The sequence below is a fragment of the Hoplias malabaricus genome, chromosome 14 (assembly GCF_029633855.1).
Source record: "Hoplias malabaricus isolate fHopMal1 chromosome 14, fHopMal1.hap1, whole genome shotgun sequence".
NCBI classification, from domain to species: domain Eukaryota; kingdom Metazoa; phylum Chordata; class Actinopteri; order Characiformes; family Erythrinidae; genus Hoplias; species Hoplias malabaricus.
Genome location: NC_089813.1, coordinates 23226626 through 23246315, shown reverse-complemented (window position 1 = coordinate 23246315; position 19690 = coordinate 23226626). Strand labels below are relative to the sequence as shown.

The 19690-nt window shown below is 39.5% G+C and overlaps 1 protein-coding gene across 1 annotated transcript in view; it reads right to left on the bottom strand.

The window, feature by feature from the left end:
* The window catches only part of gcn1 (GCN1 activator of EIF2AK4), a 40488-nt gene extending 21536 nt beyond the window's left edge, over window positions 1-18952 (bottom strand). Inside the window, exons 1-35 of the mRNA XM_066643506.1 lie at window positions 18828-18952; window positions 17258-17360; window positions 16630-16693; window positions 16386-16517; window positions 15768-15876; window positions 15333-15431; window positions 14830-14964; window positions 14673-14741; window positions 14449-14557; window positions 13969-14043; window positions 13215-13343; window positions 13076-13126; window positions 12887-12985; window positions 11801-11974; window positions 11303-11455; window positions 11033-11125; window positions 10861-10936; window positions 10523-10682; window positions 10176-10365; window positions 9613-9737; window positions 8945-9123; window positions 8740-8833; window positions 8478-8591; window positions 8116-8314; window positions 7153-7302; window positions 6645-6832; window positions 6467-6547; window positions 6247-6390; window positions 5922-6046; window positions 4882-5071; window positions 2279-2349; window positions 2030-2195; window positions 1557-1751; window positions 495-741; window positions 271-392 (exon numbers count right to left, since the gene is read on the bottom strand). Coding sequence (XP_066499603.1) covers window positions 271-392; window positions 495-741; window positions 1557-1751; window positions 2030-2195; window positions 2279-2349; window positions 4882-5071; window positions 5922-6046; window positions 6247-6390; window positions 6467-6547; window positions 6645-6832; window positions 7153-7302; window positions 8116-8314; window positions 8478-8591; window positions 8740-8833; window positions 8945-9123; window positions 9613-9737; window positions 10176-10365; window positions 10523-10682; window positions 10861-10936; window positions 11033-11125; window positions 11303-11455; window positions 11801-11974; window positions 12887-12985; window positions 13076-13126; window positions 13215-13343; window positions 13969-14043; window positions 14449-14557; window positions 14673-14741; window positions 14830-14964; window positions 15333-15431; window positions 15768-15876; window positions 16386-16517; window positions 16630-16693; window positions 17258-17360; window positions 18828-18899 — 4482 coding nt within the window. The 5' untranslated portion in view covers window positions 18900-18952. The remainder of the gene's footprint in view (window positions 1-270; window positions 393-494; window positions 742-1556; window positions 1752-2029; window positions 2196-2278; window positions 2350-4881; window positions 5072-5921; window positions 6047-6246; window positions 6391-6466; window positions 6548-6644; window positions 6833-7152; window positions 7303-8115; window positions 8315-8477; window positions 8592-8739; window positions 8834-8944; window positions 9124-9612; window positions 9738-10175; window positions 10366-10522; window positions 10683-10860; window positions 10937-11032; window positions 11126-11302; window positions 11456-11800; window positions 11975-12886; window positions 12986-13075; window positions 13127-13214; window positions 13344-13968; window positions 14044-14448; window positions 14558-14672; window positions 14742-14829; window positions 14965-15332; window positions 15432-15767; window positions 15877-16385; window positions 16518-16629; window positions 16694-17257; window positions 17361-18827) is intronic.
* Between the last annotated feature and the right edge of the window lie 738 nt (window positions 18953-19690).

Sequence of the window (19690 nt, the reverse complement as noted above, 5' to 3'; positions counted from 1 at the left end):
TGCTGTGTCCACATTTATGTACTGAGAGTGATATGGTACGAGCAAATCTTGTGTGCATTCTTATGTAGTTACAGTTCCTAGAATAGACATTTTTGTGTTTGTGGCACCTTTTGTAATGTTTTTTGAACATTGAATATTCATATGTTCTGTTCATGTTATGTTCAGTTTCAAACAGGACTGTGTACGAATTTTCAGATTGCCTCATCCCAGTGCCTACACAGGCGAGATACCATTGTTACATATTTAAGAAAATCTGAAATATACACAGACCTCTCTGACATACTGGTTTCCATCCCCAAAGCACAGTAGGAGGTGTGGCAGGACATGGACCACATATGGCTCAAACAGCTTCCCCAACATGTTACACAGCATCTCAAATGCAAACAGGGCACCTAACAGAAATACAATTAAATGATTTATTTGCACTCCTGAGTATTAATCTGAGCACACATCCATGGGTCACGGTTCAAAGCACGTTACCCAACACCACGCACCCTCTCTGCGTCTGGCATTCTTCTTGTCCTGGATGGCTTCTGTGAGTGTGGTCATGATGTCCTGTTGTTTCAGGGAGAGGATGCCCAGTCCCTTCACCAGCCCAGCTAGACCATATGCAGCTCCCTTCCTTTCTGCGTACTTATCGCTCTCCAACAGCAGCTGCAGAAGCTTTTTCACCATGTCTCCAGCATCCTCCTTTATAGCTGGAACCAGAGGAGGGAGGCAGCTGGCTACTGATTCCTGAACCTGAGGAAAGATGTCAGAGAGGACAGGGATAAAGTTATCGGTAAAACTTGACATCTTGGCCATTATGGTATTTTTAAAATACCGTAGACATTAAACACAGTAGTGGACAAAATATGCATTCTCAAATTTATTAATAGAAGGACCATAGGTGAAGCATATTTAATAAAGTAAAAATATTGCAGTTCATTAGTGCAAGAAGGAAAAAAAGGACACCTGATGTGTGTTTTGCATTTTGATAGGGTGGATACATCAAAGTACAAGTCTTGTTCTGCACTACGCAAATTCTCTTATTTTAACCAACACTTTTTTATTATTAAACTTTAGGTCATTTATATTGTGTTATTGCCATTCCATAACTTAATACTTATGAACAGTAACCTAGAAATTTAGGAAAATGTCAAATTATTTTTATCTTTAATGTAAATATAAACAAACACACCACATTCACAGGGTGATGCTTTAGATATAACTAGTAAAAATTCAAACCTGGATTAAATGTGTGACAGCAATATAGAGTAAACTGTCATATACCATCATATAACTCATCTGAAGAAAAGGGAATTTTCCACCAAAAGAAAACTAATTATTACTATTATTATAATTATCTATTTTATTATTATGAGGTAATGTATCAAAGCCAAAAGCAAAAATGATTCTGGGTAGATCTAGCCCAGTAAGACGATGTATATATTTTTAAGATTTTAAACATAATTGTTGTTTTTACCAAGTCTGTAAAAGTTATTTATAAATGATCTTTTAAAAATTATATAATACAAAAAGAAAAAAGATCCTCAGACTTGAAAGACACCCTATACCTGCTGTGATGGCGTGGAGAGAGCCGTGATGAGCTTTGCCACAATGGGCTTCACTTTGGGGTCACTTTTGTCCAGATGTTTGGCCAGTGAACCCATTAGGATGACCACACTCTGGCGAACAGAGTCATAGCTAGCATCCTGAGGAGCGTTCTTCAGGAACTCCTCAAACACTGGAAGCAGAGAGTTCACATTGTCCTGCAATAAAAGGGACAGGATGATACCATGCTCCATAAAGTTGAAAATCTCTAATGATTTTCTAAGTTTCAAACTACTATGATTAATAAACAAAATTGAGATTATTTTTTATACAACACACAAATACATAGTCGAGTGAATCAGTATTAATCTTATGTCCTTGAAACTGACAATTAAAACATCTTTGTCTTAGCTACACACACTTTCTCTTATGTGACTGTAAAGCAGTGTTAAGGTACTGCAGCAGTAGAGCAAGTTTGTGGTTTGCAGTGCCATACCTTGCCATGGGTGTTGAGAACTGCCAATGCTGCCTCCAGCATGCAGCGTCGCACCTCTGCATGCCTGTCATTCAGTGCTTCTGGCACAAAGAACAGGAAGAGAGGTGTCACCTGACCTTCATCCAGGTACTGAGAGAGCTTGTTTAAAGCCAGAGCTATTCCACACCTGTAGAAATATAGTACACCTTCACTCAGGCTCCACAGACTTCACATTTCACAGAGAGAATTACAAGACAACAAGGGCTTTACCTGGCTTCCCATTGGTCAGGGGGTGCTTCAGAAATGACTCGTCCCAAAGCGTCCAGGACTGGTGGTGGTCTCTGCAATTAACAATGTGTTGTATTAAGCATATGCTACTTTAATTTTGTCTTACTGCTCTAGAAATTCTCAGTATGACTCTGACTCCACTTGACACTCAACCTTTACAAAAACGTTTCATCACACTTAGATGTTCAGCCAGCTTAGACAAATCAAAGATATGATAGAAGACTATTTTTGTGCAATAGTCTAGCATTGCTACTTCATGAAACTAACTTCACAAATTAAAATGAATTAGTGCCATCTGTATTCCAGACCAATTAGAGGGGGGAGAGGGGAAAAAAAGGACTGAATGCAAAAAAAACTGCAATCATAAAAACACCATTAGCACTTCGTGAAACCTTCTTGTTTCAGTTCCTCTGAATACTTTGTGATATGGACTTTACAAACTAAATAACACTCCACATCATTTTTTTTTTTTTTTAAGTTAACCCCATTTCATGTAGCCAATTTCTATAAACATTGCCTCCTGTTTCCATCAACTTGTTCTTTTTAGCTTTTTGACTTGTATGCAATGAAAATATTTCTTTGAGCTTTCTATACTGTCCATTTGATGCCATACTTGGTCTGCCTATATGCTTTCTTTTCATAACATTTTCCATTTTGTTTATACTTGCATCCAATTTTACAAACAGCTGGCAGGGAAAACCCAACATCGTTAACCACTCTGTGTTAAAGACCTTAAAACGTTAAAGTGTTATGATTTTTATTTTATTTTTCCTTCAATTAACCATGCTGAAAATCCTGTCACAGTGTGTAAACCCGCCCTTTAAAGTGCTGACTAATTCGGATTTTTAAACTTAAGTTGGTATTTTAGAAATCCATGCAGAATTGAGAGATTCCATAATTTTTCCATATTTTTGGAAAATATATGCCACTGACTGAACTGAAATGGATCAAATTTAATTATATAACTTAAAATAATATTTAACTTTGAAGTTTCTCAAAGCCAGAATGTACAGATAATCTTTTTTGTATATTATCTGGGATATTTTACCACAAAGTTAAAACCTAGGTGAGCATCCACCAATTTTTGCCAGGGGTTGTATACTACTGCCAATAAAAAGGGGAGACCTGCTCATTAATCTATTGCGCTAAAATGAAGTGAATTAATAACTAGGTTTGAATATAAGTCAGGTTCTGATATGTTGGTGATCTAAAACTAATCATTCACTCTCTCACACTCATCACAAAGTTACTGTTTCACTATCCTAAAGCCCAGTGTCTTGTGGACAAAATTTTGCCCTAGCGGATTCTTGGCACAGGGTTTTGTTCATTTAAGCTCCCCAGTGGGTGTACTAATAATTTAATAATTATAAGAAATATCTAGAAACTTCTCAGAAAGTTAAGGGGCATGTGTTACATTTAAACAGAATACAAGCAGAAGAACATTTGATTGTTTATTTTTAATTTCACTGTGAAAAATAAAATTTAAGCAAAGTGTCTCCTTCAATTTTGCATTATGCTATTTCAATTGTACACACACAACTCTTTAGCCTCAGTGGTGGAGCAAACTAAATACTGCTTTTTGTGAGTCTCATTGTTTAAATTCAGGCACACCCAGATAAATACAAAATAATTTGACTCAATGAATACCCCCCTACCTTCCCCCCATTTTAGAGCCTAGAACAGTGGTGGGCAAACTACGGCCCATTAGGCTGCTTTATCCGGCCCTCTGAGTATTTAGTGAATCGTCCTAAAACTGCACTAATTTCACCTTTTTCTTGCAATATCCAGCATTCAACTAGATGGTGCGCACAAAACACTACTGACCTTTGCTACATTCTAGTCTATTAGGTCTACAGATATTAATTTGTCAACTGTGATCCTGCCACAACTAAACCGTCAAGCTTCGATACACTGGCAAAAAAGGGTGACCCACTAAAACTGAATAAGGTAGGTAGGCAATCTTTACTTCTTAGATTTCGCATGTCATTTATGTATATTAGTTTCCACCCCCATAACCTGCACCAGCCTTTGAGCTGAAAAGCTTTTCCATCCCTGGCCTAGAAACACAAGGCCTGTGGGGAACTAGTGCCAACTACAATGGACTGATTACGGCTTGCAATGCTCATCATTTCCTCTCATGTCTTGTTAATATTTGCATTAGAAAACTGCCAAATAGCAAGGCTAAATGTCCCATTTGTACTCACTCCGAAAAGCTGCTTTGGCGTCTCTGATTTGAATTCTAGTCCCTGTAAAACTGATGCAATACCTCTTAACAAGCTAGGCCACATGGAAACCACCCTCATTAAGACCAAATCAAAATGATCTATACCACAGTGATTAGGACACATTAAGACAAGCTGAGCAGTTAAAGGAGTCTGATTTGGTGCATGTCAGCCACTACAAATGAAAAATGGCAGCAGAAATGAGCAGTCATTATTTCAGTGATGTATCATTTAGAATCTTATTAGGGAGCCGTGTTGTTTCTGCAATGAAATTCAGTCGTCAGACCACAGAGTAATCCAATGAAACGAATCATTAATGCAGCGGAATGATTTTGCAGGCTGGATGATCAGAGAGACACTCACATAGAGTTTCTGCTGGTAGATCTCGATCAGTTGGGCTAAGACTGTAGCAGATTGGTCCTGGTACTGACTCACAGCGATGGACAGAGCTTCTGCTGCTGCTGTCCGCACAGTCTCTTCATAATGAGTTACATCTCCAATCAGCAGAGGACACAGCTCTGGAACCAGCTCAAGACACAGCGTCTGCCACAGCCTGAGAGAGTGGTACATGTTATAGACTGTGAAACATCTTCAATCATCACTCCAAAATGACACACTGTCCGGTAAACAAAGTTCAATGAAGATAATTAGGGTAAATCAATGCTGGGCAATAAATCTCCTTTTGTTTTCTATTTTGGGTTCTTATGAATCTGAAAAAAGAAATAAAACCGAGATAAAATTATTATTCTGAAGTATTCCATTTTGCAATGATTCTCAAATTTTGCCTTGTGTTTTTTTAAACAATAAAATGAACGTAGGCTAGGCTTTAATTCCCCTGGACTAATTTGCTGACTGTGTTAAAACTTTCCAAAATGCTGAATAAATGCATGGGAATTTTCAGTAGGTTGCACTAATGCACTACAAAATAACATTATTGGAAAAACAAATTTTAAGTGTATATTTATATATCATACATAGCTTATTTAATTTAGCTTTTTATATTAAGTTATTTGATTTCGTATATTACAAATTTAATGAAAATTCACTGTTGAAAGCAAACGTTCAGCCAACGAATGAAGTAAAAACTTATTATATGTTAAATAACTGTGATCCCGATATTGACCATTATGTTTTTTGCCATTATTGGGCACACCCTGTCTGATTGATATCTAGAATCTGACTAAGTCTTACAAAGGTGCCCACACGTGTAAACGTAAATGTTACAATTCGAGTCCATTTTAACGTATTTAAAATGGAACATGCAGCAACCTCTTAGAGGTGTGTCATCAGGTGCCCACTTATTTTCAGCCAAACTAGCTGTACCATTTCCAGACATTGTGAACAGCACCTAACAGAACACTAACAGTTGTAGTATGACGCATGGATAAAGCAGTTTTACTTACTTCTCTGCCAATACACGGCCTTCCTCCTCCACATCGAATTTAGACACCCACAGCCTTCTAAGCACATTGAGCCCATCGGGCTCAGCACTATCTGTGGGCAATGCCAGCTGCAGCTCCAGCAGGCCCTACATACACACACAGACACACACGTCAGAATGACTCAAAGCACACTGAGCTCTGTCAGACTGGGAAAAAGTAAGATGACGTATCGCAAAGGTGTTGAAAGCGGGGGGTGGGGGGGGGGGGGGCTACTGCGTTGGAAATTGTAATAAATTAAGTGACAGTATGTACAGATAAATAGATTAAGACGGAACATGAAACTGACCCTCAGGGCAGCGTCTCTGACGGAGAAGCTGGGAGACATCAGAGCGCCCAGGAGTACATCGATTTCATTCTGCTCTGCCAGTGTACAACCCTCCTGCCCACTTGCACTCGTACACAGAGCAGTCAGACAGTTGGCCGCTAGCACCTAGAACAGACAAAGTGATGTTAAATTGCTTGAACAAGCAGCAGTGCAGGTGACCTAATATCATTATTATTATTACCTGCAGGCGTGGTCTAGAAGTTCCAATGACTTTGGTCAGCAGCAGCAGCATGTTCACACGAGGAAGCAGCTCTGGACCATTCTGACAAACCAGCCAAAAAAAAAAAAATTAAAACAAGAAAAAAAAAAAATTTGCATCAGCTCACTACAAATGTCTACCCGTTCCTGCTGGTGTGTACCTCATCTATGAGTGTGCTGGCAGCATCTGTTTCAGAGCGGAGCTGTGCGTGTGTCAAGATGGTCTGCAGAGCACGGGTCAGCATGACCTCTGTCTCCTTGGACGTTCCACTGTTCTGACTGAGGACAGCCTGCAGCAGCGGGAAACAGAAGGAGAATCCTGGTGCCGAAAATGGACGCACACCTACAACTGAAACACAAAGAATTAACACACAAACAAAAATCTAAATTCACATTTTCGAGCAATGGGTTATCTGTACAGCTAATTCATCAGGATGCTGCAAGGATCTTTCAAGTGTACAATATGACAAAGAGCATAGCAAAATAATAGCAAAAGATATTTTCACAACATACAGCGTGTATCAAAATTTTTTGACAGATCCAATCAGTTATCAATATAATCACAGTATTTTTTTTTTTAAACTTTGAGTTGCTGAGAACCAAATGTATCATAGTAATAACAACACTGGCACTGTCCACTCGTGGTGTGTAGGAGTAAATCTTGCTCACCAGTTTTGCCTTCTTTCTGTGTGACAGTGCGTGCATGCAGCAGCTGGACAGTGCGCTTTGTGGCCATGTTCAGGTCTTCCTGATCCCACGCAGGGTCTAGCTCACACTCTGGCTTCAGCAGGCGCAGAGTCACATGACCCACCAACATAGCTAGAGAGACAAAAGAATACAGCAAACACAATCCAAAAGGGTAAACACTTAGGGTTTAGATTTCTATTAAACATGCTTCATATTCATCAAATTTAAAACAGCCTTCTTATATTGTGAAACTGATCATTAGAAGTAATCCAGAACTACAATAAGTAGTAAAAAGAATCAAAACCTTAACAAATAAATCAAAGCAAAATAAAACCATATATAGCTTGCTTTGCACAAATTAGGTCCCAGATGTTACGAATGTTTCATTGTGAATACAGACACTGATTTGAAGATGCAAAATATCCTAATAACTGATAAACAGGCCTAAACAATTACAAGCCTATAAAATGTTACCTTCATATTTTTGAAATAAAGTTGTTTAAAATTATTTGTTCTTACTGATTTAACTTTTGAGTGCTGAATGGGCACACTTTTCAGACTTAAACAACAGAATCGCAGTCATAAATATCTACCATTTAGAAGTCGACAATCACAGGGCCAATCTTTAATATTGATAAAACTGCAGTGAATCAGTGGGTAATATTAGCAAACGAGATGATCAGTCAGTGCTTAGTCATATCCTTAGTCCACTTCCGCCATTTAAGTAAGCCCAAATAATTTGCATCTGAATACTTGGAGATCTTGGTGTAAAAACACTAAACTGTCTAAATGTTCCCAAAGAGTGGAAATGAAAAAACTGGAATACAATTCAAATCTAAAACTCTGAAACAATAAGGTAAAGTCAGCCTAGGTTTAACCTCTATACCTGTGCCAACGGTCTAAATAAGAATGAAGTTCTAAGGAAACAATTATGTAACACCATACCCAGGTTCTGCAGCTCTCTGGGTAGAAGGCAAGTGCCGATGTAAAGGAAAACCTGCTGGACACGCGGAGCTGCCAGTGGAGAGTGTAGCAGGGGCAGAAGAGCCTGAAGAACCCCAGGCAGCTGCCATGAGATCTGAGGAGGCCGACGAGCCATAGTGGCCTCCAATAAACCCACCGCACACCGCAGCTCCATATCCAACTGAAAACGAGAGGGAACGTGATCAAAAGATCCGAGTGACACAAAGTACAACAAAAATAATCCATATCAACATTATAACCTTACTATAACAGCTTGTTAATTCATTAAATAAATGTCATGTTAAGCACCAATGCTCAATACTCAAATGGTTGAAACAACTCACCCCTTGAAGTCTTTTCCTGATGGCAGACTCTTTCTCCAGCTGGTTTTGCATCATCTCTTTCTGTTTGCTGGTCAGATGAACCTCATCTTTAATTCCTTTCTTCTTCTTGATCTCCTGGAATGGAGACAGAGACATAAGAAGGTAACTGCACATGTTGGAACTCTCAGAAACCCCCCCCCCCCCCAAAAAAAAAAGAAAGAGTAGCAAGCTTCAGACACACTGCAATTCCAAACTTAATTCTAATCACACAGATGCCTCTCACCTCCTGTAGCTCAAGCTCAATTATCTGTTCTTTGAAGGAGTAGGCTTTATTCTCTCTCTTCATGTTGCCTTTCTTAGTGCTCTCCTGCTGGGCGCTGCATGGAGGAGCATGGGAAAAGCAGTATAAATCTACAGGTTATTGTAAAGACTTTGTCTCTATCTGCCATCTAGGTTCCATTATGAGCTCTAGACATCTGCTCAGATACCTCATGATGATGCTCTTGTCATACAGCTCCCCCTCTGGTGTGTTCATGATGGCATACTCCTCACACGTCACCTGCGTCAATGCTGGAATTGACAAGCACTGGATCACATGATCCATTACACGAGGGAGCAGCTTCCCAGAAGACAGAACCGAGAGTTCGCTGACAGCATTTCTCACAGCCTACAGAAAGAGAGATATAATTATCATCAACAAAAACTATCAATTAGAAATGATTAGTCACTGTTGATGATTATAGGCCGTGTCAAAACTGGTTTGCTTATAGACAAGATTAGCCTGTAATACCCCGTTATACACAATAATTCTGATTGAACAAAATGAAAAGGGGCAGTATTTGCTGCATCACAGACCTTACTATGACTAATTGGGATATATCGATATGGGAGCTGAAAGATGAGAAAATAAATTTTACTATGTTTACCTATATTACCATTACAACTCCAAAACAAACCCAATGGCTCTTGTTTTTTTTGGGACACATTTGTTCACCAAACTTCTGATGTCAGTTATTAATCAACAGTACAGATTTTGGAAAAAAACCATTTGATTCACTATTAATATTAATATAGTTCATCATTTATTTAAAATACAAGCTTCATCAACAAGCAGTGCACATGTTTTTGGGAGAGAGAAAAATTTCATGAGCCAGACCTGGCTATCTGTGTTCACATCCAGCAGCAGAGGGAGGATTTTCTCCATGTGTGCGTCAATAAACTCAGAAGCGTCCATCTTCATGCTGGACAAAAGGAATGGCCACAGCTCTGATTTGGCAGCCACTGTGACACAAGGAAGCAAAGAAAGATATAGAATTATATTTTAAGCATCACAGTAACGACTTAAAAAGCACAGGCACAGACTAATGACTTATTTGAGGGGAGATGCACAAGGTAGGTTTCAGCCAAGCAGTAAATTATTAACAGGTTACAGTATTTGAACACCTGTACTAACATGTGGCAGCATATTTAAGTATGATTCACTTAGCTGAATATCCAGTTGCATCCAACTTTCAATGTAACTTTTTTGATTCATGTTATTTACTTATAACGTGAATTTGGCTAACAAAAAATACATGTGCGAAACGTGCTAGAATGCAAAATTTGATTGTAATTTTTCACAGGATGTTATATTAAAATAACAACTGTAACTTAATGGAGAGGCAAATCTGTTTGACAGAGTAGAAAGTGAAAACATACAACACCCTATATGCAACACACCTATAGACGGATGGTGAGAGACTACAATGAGATCCAGAGCAAGCTTTTCTGCTTCTGCAGGGTCATTCCACTGGCCTGTCACAGAGCATATCACACTTAGGGCTTCCAGAAAAACCCGAGGAGAGATGTAAGACCGGCCAAGATCGGTCAGCTCTCCTGTCTCTGTCTGCAGAGCCTCAGGGGGTAAAATCTGTTATATAAGAGGGAGGCAAATAAAAAAAATTAATAATAAAAAACAAAATTTTAAAAATAATTAAGTCATAATAATTAGGAGCAGTTTTTACATTTGGCCCCGTTTTTGGAAAAAAAAATAAATAATAATAAGTTAATGAGTTAATAAAATTTACCTTATGTTTGTTGATGACAACACGCAGTTCTCCCAGAAGGCCATGGGCCAAGCTGGACCCACCCAGTGAGGAGAGGAGCTTCTTTACACTCTGCTGGGCACGCTTTCGCACTCTCCATACACGGCACAGAAGTGCAGCAACTATGGCCTGGTGATGCATCCTGAAGAGACAGACAGATACAAAAACACATTAGGATCAGAATCAAACACAAAGCTCAATTAGCAGTTCCACAAGTGGTGTAACTCAGGAGTCCATGTATTATAAAGACCTGCTTAAAATTAGAGTAATTAATAGTGTAGAACCCATCATATGTAAGCTAGTTTATTTACAAAACTCACTGAGACTTGCTGTTGTTGAGTCTGTGAGGGTGATCCAGGAACAGTCTCTCACACAGTTGCAGTACAGTGCACAGTGCTAAGTAAACAGGGCATTGATATTTATATTATACAGAGATATAAAACATGGTAACTCTCCATTCACACAGTGGGTCCAAATATAGGAGAATTGTACCTTCCTCACTGGCCTGTGAGAGAAACTTCTCCGTGGTAAATAATGGTTTCTTCTCGTCCAGGATCAGGTTCCAGAAAGAGGTCAGTTTAGCCTCTACAGACAGAATATTTAGATTCATCACTACTTATCAAACTAGTAACCTCAATCTACCCCTCAAACACTTTGATGACCATGAAAGTTTTCAGGTCTGATATTTTTTTCTGTAAAATAAAATGGGGAAACTGAATAAAGCCTGATGTGACTCAACAGAATAATCCCAGAAACCCTCACCAGGCAGAGAGTCCAGCACAGAGAGACGACACAGCAGCACTGATGCTGCAACACCCTCGGTGAGCAGGGTATGCTGGGAGCTCTGGGCAGCAGCTTTCTCCACTGTCTGAATGAGGAGAGGGGTGAAATCCAGAGCCTGACCCAGAGTGTCACCTGAGGAGAGAGGGGGAAGGTAAATTCAAATCCAAACCTACATGGCCCTGTGTGAAAAAGTGTTTGCCCCTAAGGGCCATGTGGGTTTGGATTTTTTTTCTCCCTTAATAATAAAAACCTTCATTAAAAACTGCATTTTGTGTTTACTTGTGCTGTCTTTGACTAATATTTAAATTTATTTAATGATCTGAAACATTTAAGAGTGACAAACATGCAAAAAATATAAGAAATCATGAAGGAGGCAAACACTTTCACACCACTGTATATATTCTGTCTCTTCGGGACATTTTGGTAGGACATTAATTCTGCCTTTCATACAACAATAGGCATTAATTACACACTGACCTTTGAAGGCTCCCAGCATGGCTTGCAGGTAAGCATGGCGCACAGGTGAGGTTGAGGTCTTCAAAGTGAAAGCCTTTTTAAACCAGTCAATCAGAGCTGATGGCACTTCTGTGTTCAGACGCCCCGTCCACTGAGACAGCACGGACACAGCATGCACCAGAGTGCCCTCGTGGACTAAAACACAGACACAGGAATCCTTACGCTTTCACAATACAGTGTTATGGTTAAGTTAAAAAAAAACAAAAAAACACAAATCCACCCAATGTTAATGTATTTACTCTTGTATGCAAAGTCTTGAACTCCTTTAATCCACGTAAACCTAAAATTTAAATATGATATTTTTCTGCAAATTTTGGAAAGATCCTGAGTGTGTGAAATTGTCAAATTCCTGGGAGAGTACTGAAGGGAACCAGTTAAAAACCAGCGCCTACTTTCCCAAAAACATCTTAGTGTAAAGATCATCTTAAGAGGGAGAAAGAGAGATTGTTCAGTGTGATGCACACTCTACCACTTAAAAATCTTACTTCTATCAAAGTGCTTCAGGCCAAGCTAAATAAAATTTGTTGTATGGTTTAACTTGTAAGTTTTTATTCACTGTTTGAATTACCATAGAAACTTGTTTGTAACTCGAGATAGTTTTGCAGCACTTGACTTTCTTGTAGTTAGCAGTAGGAGAGGGTTAGGAGAGGGTTCCCACCTAATTAATGTGAAACAGCAATTAGCATGATTTTCAACATTAGGAGGGCTTTTTGCTGTTTTCCGCTTTAAGCAGGAGTGGAAGCCAGAACCACCCCCCCCCCCCCAATCTCTTTTAGTTGTTTACTGACACATTAGACTGGTTTCCAGCACATAAACTCATTGAAGAGCTAATGAATGGTGATGAAACACCATCTGAATTTTTTGATTACAACCATGAACTTCGCTTTTAAATGTGCAGGGGATGTTGGCTTATTTTTAGCTTAGCCAATTGTTGGCATACGACCACATTCTTAAATAAGATTTTGTGAATTTCATGTGAACAAACTACTATCATATCAAATCAGTAAAGGATTTTTTAACAAAAAAATAAAAAATAAATTCTCTCACCTTCCTGCTGCAGGAATGGAATAAAAAGCACTGCTGCACTTGAGCTGAGAGACTGGTTGGAGGACCCAGAGACTGCATGGTGGCTACAGCTCCTGATGCCTGGGTCCAAAGGTAAACACAACCATATTAAACACAAGAAAAAAAAAATCATAATCGAGATAGAGATAAGCCAATATGAGGTAGGTGTACCTGAAAGCACATTCATTTTTTGGCCTACTACAGTAAGCTTCCCCTCTGAACCTGCAAGCAGTGAAGAAAAAACAGTTACAGCATTTAACCAGACAAGGAGAATATCAGAGTGTGTGTGGATGCATAAAGCTTTGCTGACCTCCAAGAATACCAAAGAGGTGTGTAAGGAGCTCTTGGACAGCATTAGGATCACTACACTGCTGGGATAAATTCTGCACTGCTTGCACAGCCTGCTCCATCAGATCCGTATTGCTGGCCTTTAGCTGACCTGAAATTCACAAACACACACTGTTTACAACTTTTTGTCAAATTTTCATGTATGATCGTATCACCCAGGAAGCATGTTAATGCCAGGTGTGAATGGGGTCTTAGGATCACATCTGGATAAACCTTTTCCATTTACGTTTCACACCAAGATGCGATATGTCCCCATGTATAAAAAAATAATAATAATAATAAAAAACATCAACACCAACCCTTTTTAAATTTTATTTCCTACTATGAACACAGACAGACTCCCAACTGCATCCCTACAGTCTAAAAATGTTCACCTCAATCTTTTTAGACTATTTATATTTTTAAGCTATTTCAAGATATACACCTATCAGCCCTAATATTATGACCACACTGTTTCCACAATCACTGTCAAGTCTCTCAGCTTACTTTGGTCCATCTGTTGCTCTGTGTCTGATTCCACTCATATCCACATCACATAAACTAAGAGTACCACCACAGTGTCACTGCAGCACTGAGAATGAGCCGTCAGCCAAATACCTACTGTGGTGGTCCAATGAATAACAGGATTAAATGGGGTTAAAGAAAGGATGCACAGCAACAGAAGGAGAACTACAATACTAAAATGTCAACCAGAGAGATAGAGTCTGGGGACTTACTGGCGAGGCCTTTCCCGATGTCCTTAGCGTATTGGCTCAGATCGAGAGTTAGGCATGCAAGCATGGTGGAGATTGCTATGGACAGGAAAGAGAGGTTAGGTAACTACAAATTATTAACATTCTGTGCCTTTTTGTACAGGATAACCATGGCCTATCAAAAGTTTGGAAACACATATTCAAAGATTTTTAACATAAAATATGAACATAAATTCTTTACTTGTACAATATGAGCTTAGATCAAAATGTTACAGGAACTGTGGGTCCTTTCCCTTTTTCAACCCTGAACTGTTATAAATAAATAAATAAAAAAAAAGCTCAGCAAATAAGAAATTGCCATAAAAATGTCATGCCATATTTGTGTGTCGTGTAGCAAAACAAATACATTATTTTCTCTTATAAATTCAAGTAAAAGTGTAAACTTTTGGTCACTTTCCACAAAAAAAAAAAGCCAAAGTACACTGTGGGTATTTGTGTTCTTACTCTGCAAGGAATTCTCTGGGCTGCGCAGCAAAGCTTTCTGCAGGGTTGGCAGGAGCTGTTCCTTAAACTCAGAGTGAGTGACATGACGGAGCAAAGAACCGCTCTTATCCTAAAAATATAAATGACAACTTCTTCAAAAAGAACAATAATAAATATATCTTTAATGAATAATAATAGCTCTCTGTACTCATAAAACCAAGTTTGTTCCAATGTTCCTGACTCACCAGGATGTGCTGCAGGGGCTTGGTTTTGCTCATCAGTACAGTCTTCATGTATAGGTCTAAGAGGGCCGCCTGAGCCAAGAATATACGTGACTATGAAAATAAATTGAAACACAATGTCAATGTGAGATGTCATTGATGAGCGGAGGAAGAAACCAACCTTGTGTTTGTTGATAGTCTCCATGTCTTTCTGGGCAGTGCAGTAGTCCACACATAAGGCCAGCAGAGGCAGTAGGGAGGGGCTCTGATCCAGACTCAGGAGAGTGGACATATACTGGTCTACGAGGCCTGGGTTCTGGAGAGGGAGGGAGACGGAGAGGGAAAAAAAAATATTGTAAACACACACACACTCACACATACATACATCACTGAGGTGATTCACAGAGGTGTAGGGCATAAGAGCCGGTCAATGCACAAGTGCAGGAATGAGAACAAACATCAAGGCTGTCTAACTAGAGCGTCTCAATAATATAAAGTTGGCTATGTGTTGTAATGACTACTAAGGCAGCTGCCTATATAGGCAGGGGCCAGTACTGCTGTTCACTAGGAGTAGTTACACTTGTAGTAGTCTGGATGTACCAAACATTCTCTCACTGACAACTCCAAGAGATGTATAGTGACCATAAAATGCTAATCACAAAAAAAATGTCTTTATTTTCTCACATCTTTCCACAGCTTGTACAGCCTCTTGTTGACAGATTTAAGAGCATTTCTTGAAGCTCCACCCACAACCTCAGCAAGGAGCAGACTCTGCACTTCCACCTGTTCACACATACATAGATATACAATTAAAATTACATGGGTATTACATCTTAGGCCCTTGAAAGCCATGGATATACGTCCAAATCAGTACTTTTGAACTCTGCAATGCAGTTTAGCTTTTTCCCTGCTCCTAGAAGCTCACTAACAAGCCCTTAGTGAAAAAATAGATTTTAAAGATTCTCATTAGGGTCAAGGTTTTCTATGCTGAATTTAGAAGAAATGCTAAATTCTAAAATTAAAATGTTTGAAAATAGTTGAATATTTCAACTAACTCAAGGCATAAATATATACAGACATTACATACAATGTTTCTGTAGAAGAGCACAATAAACTGACCAATTTTTTCCACTGAGGGCCCTCCCTCTTCTCTGGGGTGGGGAACACTACACGTGCAATCAGGCAGGTCCATGGCAGGGCGCAGCAAGCTCCTGATGCTGTGCTCTTCCTGTAGAAATATGGTAAATCAACATCCACTTGATACAGCAATACATACAGACAGCATATGAGGTGGAAACTGAATTAAGAAGTTGCCGTACAATACATTTGAAGCAAGGTCTGCCATGACCATAATAATAATATAAATTATGTTACACTTGCATATCCTTTCACATACCAAAGTATGCTTTAGGATTAAGGCCAGAAGACCATAAAGATCCATGAGAGTAGAAGATCATGAATTGTGGCTCTTTACTAACTGCCATATCACTAAACTGAGAGTAACAAAAATGTATCATTTTTCATTATAGTGGCCAAATATTAAACAACAAGCCTAATTTGAAAGTTAAATGATGTTCAGTTGCTCCAAACTGCATGCAAACTGGGTAAATGTTGTTTAAGGCTAAGCATTGCAGTTAAGATGACAATGCCTTACGTTTTACAGTAAAACAGGCTTGTGACATGCCTGTTTAACACACTGAAAACAAAGTCTAAGTAATATGAATCGTATCATCGTACCCAGGCATTATCCCTTTACTGACGACTCCACAGTTGAGCAGGCCTGGTGGGAGGTTGGCAGCGATGGCATCTGGCTGTGACTGGGCCAGCAGATCAATAACACGAAGAACGGCACGCCGAGAAGCTGCATCCCTGAGACACATACACAATCCAATAGTTATTGTATACAAATGTGTCTTATTACATCTTCCATTCTTGTAGTGCCAAGTTGCACAAGTCAAAAATGGACACCAACTTTTCTCACCTGTATCTATGGAGGGTAAGACAAAAGAGTTTGCATAGACCTTTGATGGCTGGCTCTGGCAGGCCTAAAAGAGTACACAAACACATACAATTCATTCATTACAATTAACAGAACAAACATTCATTCAGTTTGTTCAAGTCCAACAAGTTTAACATAGGCATCCAGCATTGAAGCCAATCCATAGAAAATAGCACTGTACAGTAATAAACACTGGATTGGCTTTGAGAGGTGAGGTGCTACTGGGTGATGGTAGAGATGGGTCATCAGCAGCAGGAGACAGAGGGCAAAATGTAATGTTCCTGTCTAAAGCCTTAGTTTGCACCAGTGAAGTTTATCCACTCTCTTAAAAAACAGATCTAATGATGTCAAAAGTAAAATACAGCCAATCTGGAAGGGTGAAGGCTAGGACATGCCTCCTGCAAGATATAAAGTAAACCACTATTCCTTTTTGCTGCATTGCCTTGTATTCTGCAGCTTTATTGGGAAAAGGGAGGGTCATTCCACCCAATCAGATAGGGCGAGGCCAACTGTGCCTAGCCTCAAACCCGGGTTCGAACCCAGGTTCTCCTGATGATCCCTGGATATTAGTCCTTTAAGGTTACAAGAAAAGCATTAGAAAAAAACTCACTCTTTCCACTTATGCATTCCTGCAGCTCTCCTAAGATCTCTTTGCGCTCTTTAACACTGGATGTGGTGACTTTTACAGCAAACTTCTTCAGCGTGTCTGAAACCTGGATACATGCAAAAAAATAAAAAAATAATAAAAAAATAAATTCAGACTGCATTTACAGACCAATGCCCCTGAAAACTATGTTTTCTTTTGAAAAGGGTTCGATATAATAGATAAACATTCTGAAAGTTTCAAAATGTAGCACACGCTCCCTCCCATATACAAAGTCATTACTAAAACCTAAGAATCACAAACTCTCCACCAAATTTACATTATCTGTGATGTTACAAACACACCTACATACACATTTTTTCTATAGCAGCTTGGCACCACACATTTGATCGTAAGCTATTGATCATATATATATGATATATATATTCAGTATAAAGAGCCTGCCAACCTTTAAGAGAGAAATGGGATTTTTTTTTTTGCACATAAATCCCACTCAAGTTCCTGATACACTTAAGATTTCAAGGAAATGCACCTGGGTCTTTTAAATCCACACACGATTTACAAATTCTGATTTATTCTGTAGAGTCTCAGTCACTGCACTCAGCCATTGGGATCCACACAGAGCATTCCTCTGTAAGTCCCACCAGCATGACCTCCCAGAGGTCTCTCATCCCAGAACTAGCAAATATTATAAACATGTGGTTTACAGATAGCCACCTTTGCAAGTTAACATATATTCACATGATGTTAAGCAAAATAAAGTGCAAGTAGAAAAGTCTTTCACCAAGTTGTCCTGATGATGACATCCCTTCAAAATAGGTTTAGGTGTGGGAACAACTTAATAAGATGTGGAACTGAGCTAACAAGGTGTGTGAGGATGCATTTAATGTATGGGAACGGCTTAAGGCATGGGAAATATGGTAGTTATTTACATATCCTGTTCCCAGGATCTAACTCGTCCCCACACATTAAATATCATGTTTCATCGTGATATAATACCTCAATTGGTTTTGAAGGATTGTCACCCACATGGCTCTTTATTTCACATCAATGAAAATAAGTTAAGTTACTAACTGAACAGCTAGCGTACTGATAAACAGTCAGAATAGGAAACGCGTCGCAGTCTGTGTCATTTACTCTAGTCCATGTAGTTAGTGAAAGCTGATTCCTACAACAAACTCTAAGTGGACTGTGCCAGCAGATTCGAGACGTGGCACATTTAAATAGTACGGATAAAAGCTATTTCCACGCGTTTCAAGACTGCAAAAAGCATATTGCTGGATTTTTAGTGTTATGAAAGCTCAAAACACTGCTCTCCAGTAGTTCATCTGTATTCAGTGTAGAACAGTCTCTGAGCGCTGTGTTTGAACCTGGCTCCGCCGCGGAAACCGTTAGCTCAACTTCGTCATTCTGTTTAAAACGGCTTTCAGCGCTTTATTGAGCGCAAGCATAACAGCCTGGCGATTGCTGTCGAGCTATACAGCGTCCACACTGCGGCTAACTTGATCTAAAACCCCGTGTCCCTGCTCTAAACGCCGGAATAAAAGCTCAATTCAGCCTAGAAGTGCACACGAACCTGTGCGTCCGCTGCCATCTTGCCGGCGACGATCTGGAAAGACTTAATGTCGTCATGTCCGGGGTAATACATGTTCCCTCACGTGGTCCGATAGAAGAGGCACAGTTCCAAACCGCTCCATGCCCCCTAAATGGGCGACGAAACAACGGCCTTATGCGCAAGGCATTCGTGCAGTAAGTTGGCCGAATTTAATGGCTTTCGATTTATAGAAATAACGTAACTATTCACCTTCCCTTCCGATTTGAAGTGCATTCTTCAGTGACAAACAGAGGCGTCAAAATTTTGAAAAAAAATAAAAATAAAATTTTGAAAATGTAAAGAAGTTACGGGGCCAAAAGTAAAATAAAAAAAGGAAAATAAAAAAATAAAAAAAAGGCTAAAATATATTGTAACACTGTTGTTGCTGGTCAGCACGTAAGCCTATTAAATTTGGAGCTTTTTTTATATTTCATATTTACTGTTTTTTCATTCATTATTTCATTCATTATCTGTAACCCCCCAGTTCAGGGTCGCGGTGGGTCCGAAGCCTACCTGGAATCATCAGGCGCAAGGCAGGAATACACCCTGGTTGGGGCGCCAGTCCTTCACAGGGCCACGCTAATCCACTTACCAGGAGGAAACTGGAGCACCCAGAGGAAACCCATGCAGACACAGGGAGAACACACCACAGACACTCACCCGTCGCGGGGCTTGAACCCACAACCTCCAGTATGAATGTATACCGCACTCCAGGTCCCTGGAGCTGTGTGACTGCTCAGTGTTGCTGTGTGCTGCGCATTGGTGGACAAAGTACCGAAACCATGTACTTGAGTAAAAGTACAGATACTCAAGGTAAGATATTACTCCAGTAAAGGCAGAAGTCC